Source organism: Octopus bimaculoides, chromosome 7 (genome assembly GCF_046866305.1).
Source record: "Octopus bimaculoides isolate indiv1 chromosome 7, ASM4686630v1, whole genome shotgun sequence".
Taxonomy (NCBI): domain Eukaryota; kingdom Metazoa; phylum Mollusca; class Cephalopoda; order Octopoda; family Octopodidae; genus Octopus; species Octopus bimaculoides.
The window spans coordinates 4,095,436-4,101,953 of NC_142934.1; the positions used below are offsets into that span (position 1 = coordinate 4,095,436).

Sequence of the window (6,518 nt, forward strand, 5' to 3'; positions counted from 1 at the left end):
ACTGCGTTATTAGCCTTCAGAGATCTCTTATAGGCGCTTGGCGTATAAAAACGTACACATAAATCGTAACAGACGACAGTCATCTGTCATGGTCGCCTATCGTCTGCTACGATCTATGGTGTGTGCTTTTTTGCATCAAACGCCAATAAGAGGGTCTCTCAAGGGTAATGACGTAGTATTCAGTGTTCTAGCAAGACATTCGTTTTTAGCAACAAGCTTCATCAGTAGATGTAGCATCTTCTGATCCATCTCTGTCTTCTGTATTCTCCTCTTGGCAGATAGTACAAGATTTCCAAAATTCTTGACTTTCGATGCCAGCTCAGATAAAGTTTCATTTTCAAGCTATAACATGTCAGTTTCATTAGTTAATTCTTTAAATTTGGCTTTTCATTCTTCCTTTTCCTCATGTAAAGAGCGTTATTTTCTCTCTTTGCTTCAGTAAGGTCTTGGCATTGTTGTTCAGCATAATCTTTCCAGTAGGTCCCAGATATATTTAGTTGACATATTGATTCATTATCCTCCAATGCTATGGTCTTCTTGGTGGAACTTTTGCATAAGCCTTCTCTCATTTTCTTCTGTCTTCCCGTTTTGATATCTTGGTGAGTTTAGGTTCAACTTCGCTTCGAGTCTTGCAAAACGAGTGTTTACATAATCATATATATATATATATATATATATATATATATATATATATATATATATTTATTTATTTATTTATTCAGTTCTGCTTTAGATATAAATACAACATCTGACGTTTACGGTTAAGTTGAATCTCTTCAGTAAAATTACTTTTACAAGATTATCTACAAGAATATTTACAAAAAACATCTATAAAACTATATTTACAAGAATACCGGTTATACATTTCAAATGACTGATATAACACGAATGCGTGCGCTGGCCAACAGAACACATATACATACGGTAATATAAGTAAAATCATATGGTACTTTCATTTTATTTTCAATTTTAAATACACACGCACATCTACACACGCAAATTTCCTTGTGATGGAATCGTTCAGCAAATATTTTTAATTTAATTGACTTGAAAGCAAATATAGTCTGGAAAACCAAGCAGCTCATTTACAAAAAAGATCGTTTAAAATAATTTACAAAAAGATCGTTTAAAATACTGTAGAAATATCAAGAATTGTAATCACACATTTATTCGATATATTTATTTAATATATATATATATATATTTATACTCTTTGGCTTGAAATGAAATCGAGAAAAAATATTACACACGGATGCAACACTTTCTTTCCTCTTGTACTTTCAAAGCCGATATAAAGATGAACAATATACAATACAAACCTGGCAATGTCGATTGACTGAGCTGTTTTTGTCTGCAACCATTGAAAAAAGCTAAATAAAGCTCGTTGGAAGCAAGGTTAATGTGTGGGAAGAGAGAAATGAAAAAAAGCTGGAAGATGAGAGAAATGGAGATTCAAGCGGAAAAAAAAAACTCTTGTGCAAAATGCATTTTTAGTGAGAAATGAAGCGAATGTTAGAAAAATAAAACGAATAAGGCAAAGAGGCAGAAAACTGTTGAAAGACAAGATTTGATCTTTGGCAATAAGATTCACTGATTTGTGAACAATAAGATTTATGTGTTGAAGTTAATTAGAACCTGTCAGCGGAAATTAATTAAATGATATTTCGTTTTCCAAAATTAAATTATATTTGAGGGAAAAGGTTTGCGACTGACCGAGTCGATAGGTTACTAGCCTGGTGACTAAATAGTCGGGATTTCTTGTCCTATCAATGCATGTTTCACTATGACATTGAAAGAAAAAGTATTTAACTGTCTATAATTCTCCCTTTTACAAGAAATGAATGCTGTCAGAAGGTACACTACACCGTTGCATCAAACGAGATTTTTGTTGGCAATTATGCTACAGAGCGTCCATTGCCCAGTCTATAAAATTGTATTGCATACGATCAATCACAATGTGTCAGTGTATGCAATAAGATCCGCATCTGTATAATACTGTATATCCACAGATATGGATCAATGGATTATACCTAGACTTTCAGCAGACAACTTAAGTGCCAAAGATCTCCTCAATCATAGATGATCTGACCTACATAACACCACCACCACCACCACCACCACTACCACCACCACCATTACCACCAACAACAATGAATGTTTCGTTTGGTTCAAGTACTGCAATGTATCAATCAATATGTTGATATTGATGGATTTAGGCTTGAGTCAATGGAAGACCCATTGATGTGTATCTTTCCTTAAATCCCAATATGAATCGAAGTTCAAACATCTCTGTGAATTATGAGATATAATTGCTGAAACTAATTAAATTTTAATCTGAAGAAGTTTAAACTATTGAAGTAGATTAGTAATTGGACATAAACAAAACTATATTTATTACTAAATATAACCCTGTCTGTTGGAGATTGGGTAAAATTCTATATATTTGGAAGTAATTGACTCTGGAAAATATTTTTACAACAATTATTGAAATATTTCTTGTGATAAATTAATGTTATTTTGTGGGGGTGGAATATTGCTAAGATTTTGTTTTATACAGAACAGCATAAATTATGGAAAATTAATGTTATTTTGTGGGGGTGGAATATTGCTAAGATTTTGTTTCATACAGAACAGCATAAATTATGGAAAATTAATGTTTAGTGAAAAAGCTAAGATTTGATTTTAACAATCTTTCCCCAATCTCTTTCTTGACTTTGTATCCAACAACCTAGTCTCGTCGGCAGCTTTGCAGGCAGCTATGATAGAAGAAATTAAGTAATTAGTATAAAGATTTTGCTTTGGCTAGGTACAAAATGACTTATATTTGAGGGTAAGAGGCAAATGGAATGTTGTCTTTAGCATGGGTTAACAAGCGGCGAAAATGAATTGAAGGAGAAAGAAACGAGGTCGTGGACTGGACTCACCAGGAGCTTAGCTCTAACTCTACAACACATTCCTGGAGTTTATCTCTAACTCTACATTACTCCCCAGGAGCTTAACTCTATCTCTACAGCAACTCTCCAAGAGCTTACTTCTAGCTCTACAGCACTCTCCCGGAGCTTGTCTCTAGTTCTACAACACTCACCATCATAATATCGAGATAGAAATAACTAAATGTCATTTTTAAATCTGAATTTCTCTATTTTTAATTCAAGATATCGGAAGGACAGCGGCCGGTTTTACCGCATACTCCTGAAACCACAAAGGACTAGACTATGAGAAGTATTAGAGAAATCAAGATGGCGCATATCATCACATTATATGAAAACTATATTTCTGTCTACAGCAGAATTTCTCTGAAAACTTTTATAAAAGCACAACGCCTTGATCCGCTAGTCCATCGTCCCGACTAATCATTTGAATATATTGAAAGCAAACTAATTATTATATTGATTTATTTGCAGCTAAATGGCATATTAACTTCCCGAACACTAAATTCCAGATGAAATATCCCAGCTTTAAAGGTTGTGGATGGTTTAGAAAGCTATATATACATAGGTTTCTAATAAACACTATTCCTTGTTTTTTTGTTTGTTCTTCTTTTTTGTGCGTGTGCGTAAAGTCTTAATAGCCAAAAAGCCAGCACTATTGATATACTTCCATTAAACATCAAACGGGAAGTCAAAATATATGAAACCGTTTCACTTCATCGTCTGCTGTCTTTGATCGATCTTGAAAATGTTAATGCTTCTAATAGCAGGTTTACTTTTGCTTTTTTTTTGTGTTGATTTATGTTTTAATATTTTTTTTTAATAATTTTTAAAACATTATTTTTTTATTTTTGAATTTTTTCTCAGTTACTCTTTTCATCATTACCATCACTAACATTATTATTACCAACAAAAATAATATAATAAAATAGTCACCAGTTATGACCACCACCATCAATTCTAACACCATCATATAAACACTAATACCAACAACACCGCCACCATTAGCACCGCCACCACCACCACCACCACCAGCGCAACCGCCAAGGTCAGCTTCAGTTTTCGCCATAAGTTTACGTACCAGGTGGAGGAACCAATTTCTTTGTCTCACCGTCATCAATATTTTCGTTTGATGTCGGCTGCTGCTGCTGCTGCTGCAGTTCTTTTTGTTGTTGCTCCTGCCGTCGTTGTTGTTGTTGTTGTGTCTTTCTCCGAAGGTTTTCCGGAATGTCGTAGACGTCTTCCACGATGGGTCCGTTCGTTGGTTCCGTGTCGGTGGGACTGACTGGTCTGTAGTTGTCGTTAACGGCGCACGTGAAGTCGTTGTTGAGCAAAGGTGGAGGGCCACCGTTTTCTGGACACTGTCCGTTGGCATCAACATTGGTTTTATTGGTCACACCGTCGTTGTTGCTCATCGGAACCATTTCGGTGGCATCGGTGATTTCGATCTTTATGTGATCCTGCATCTTTAATGTGTGTGCAGGGGTGTATATATATATATGGTTGTGTGCATTCATGTAAATGTATGTATGTATATATGTATGTGTGTGTGTGTGTGTGTGTGTGTGTGTGTGTGTGTGTGTAAAATGGATGGAGATTGTTAAAAGAGAAAAAGAGAAATTGTAAAGAATTAGAAAATTGCTGAAAATGAGAAACAGTTAAGAAAAAGAAATTGATATTAATACATACATACATACATACATACATGCATACATACATACATACATACATACATACATACACACATTCATACACACACACACACGCACATACATACGTACATACATACATTGACCATTTCTATACAAGAATATCCTTCTATACATGCGCACACCACCTCGCCTCCTTTTCACTTCCTAACTCCCCAACGTAAAACCACATTCCCAAGTGGTTCTTAACCCTTTTTTCCATCCACTTTTTCCAATTTTTTCTTTGATGAAGGACTAGCGCTCGAAACGTCAAGAATATTTCCTTTGTTGTAAAGCGTTAAATTATTTAAGACATATCTACTCCATGTTGTCTTCTTTGTGTGCGTGCGTATGTGTATTCTTTTGCTTTTATTCTTTTATTTGTTTCAGTCATTTGACTGCGGCCATGCTGGAGTACTGCCTTTAGACGAACAAACCGAGCCCATGACCTATTCTTTATAAGCCTAGTATTTATTCTATCAGACTCTTTGCCGAACCGTTAAGTTAAGTGAACGTAAACACGCCAACATCGGCTGTCAATCAATGGCGGGGGAAAACACAGACAAATACATACATACATACATACATACATACATACATACATACATACATACATACATACATATATAAATATATATATATATATATATATATATATATATATATATATATATATATATATATATATATATATATATATGTATATGTATATATATATGTATGCCTCGTCAAATGCATGAAGAGAAGTATGCTCAGGCACTTAAACAGAGAGAGAGAGAGAGAGAGAAAGGGAGAGAATGAGAGCTAGAGAGAGAGAGAGAGAAAGGGAGAGAATGAGAGCTAGAGAGAGAGAGAGAGAAAGGGAGAGAATGAGAGCTAGAGAGAGAGAGCTAGAGAGGGAGAGAAGAAGAAGAAGAAGAAGAAGAAGAAGAAGAAGAAGAAGAAGAAGAAGAAGAAGAAGAAGAAGAAGAAGAAGAAGAAAAAGAAGAAGAAGAAGAAGAGAAACATTAAAATGTCTGATGTCAAATTACGCAGCGTCGAATCAGTAACGCCAAAGATACGGCGCCAAAACTGCTGTGTCAAGACGTCTCATACCCAACCGAAAAAGTAATGAAAAGTGTATTTAAAGAAGTCAGAAGTAATAATCCGCGTTTGTTCTCAGTGACGGCCTTTTGAGCAATCATGTGTGGTTTCCTATTTCTAATTATATTTGTGGCCGTCAGTGAATTGATTGCAACGGATTAACTTCGATATTGTTATATCTCAATGGCGTAAAGCTAACGAGATCTTTCGCGTTGGAAGAGAAATATAAATCTTCATTTGTAGTAGTACATGCTGATATATCACCAATATATTATATTGATCTATTCTATATCAATATAATATATTGATGTATCGTAGTCTTTCATTCTTTTACTGGTTTCAGTCATTGGGTTGCAATCATTGTGGGACACCACGTTCAAGGCTTTTTAATCGATTATATCGAAACCCGTTGTTATTTCCGCACTTATTAGTTGTCTGTTTGTTGAAGAGTAAAGAAATCCAACTCGATGCATCGATATATACACCAGAATTTTTAAGTGAAAGCGCATGGCCAAGTGGTTAGGGCGTTGCACTCACGATCTAGCGATTGTGATTTCGATTTCCGGACCGGGTGATGCGTTGTGTTCTTGAGCGAAGCACTTCATTTCACAATGCACCAGTCCACTCATCTGTAAATGGGTCACTCTGTGATGGACTAGCCTTTCGATCGGGGGGGGGGGGGGTGACGTTGGCCAGCTCGCTTAGCCAGCGGGGTGGTGCCATCATTCGGAAGGTAAAACGAGACAAAGCGCATTGTGACCATCGAACTGTCTGCTCGATCACGTGATCTCGTGATATATCAGTGCAGGCATGCTTT

General features: G+C 35.7%; 1 protein-coding gene across 2 annotated transcripts in view; it reads right to left on the reverse strand.

The window, feature by feature from the left end:
* Positions 1 to 1,132: 1,132 nt before the first annotated feature.
* LOC106874132 (uncharacterized) overlaps positions 1,133 to 6,518 on the reverse strand; it is a 50,730-nt gene continuing 45,344 nt past the window's right edge. Inside the window, exon 5 of one of the 2 annotated variants that reach the window (XM_089354635.1) lies at positions 1,133 to 4,390. In XM_089354635.1, coding sequence (XP_089210761.1) covers positions 4,004 to 4,390 — 387 coding nt within the window. In that variant the 3' untranslated portion in view covers positions 1,133 to 4,003. Of the gene's footprint in view, positions 4,397 to 6,518 lie in introns of both variants that reach the window. The other variant, XM_089354634.1, reaches the window with a different exon arrangement.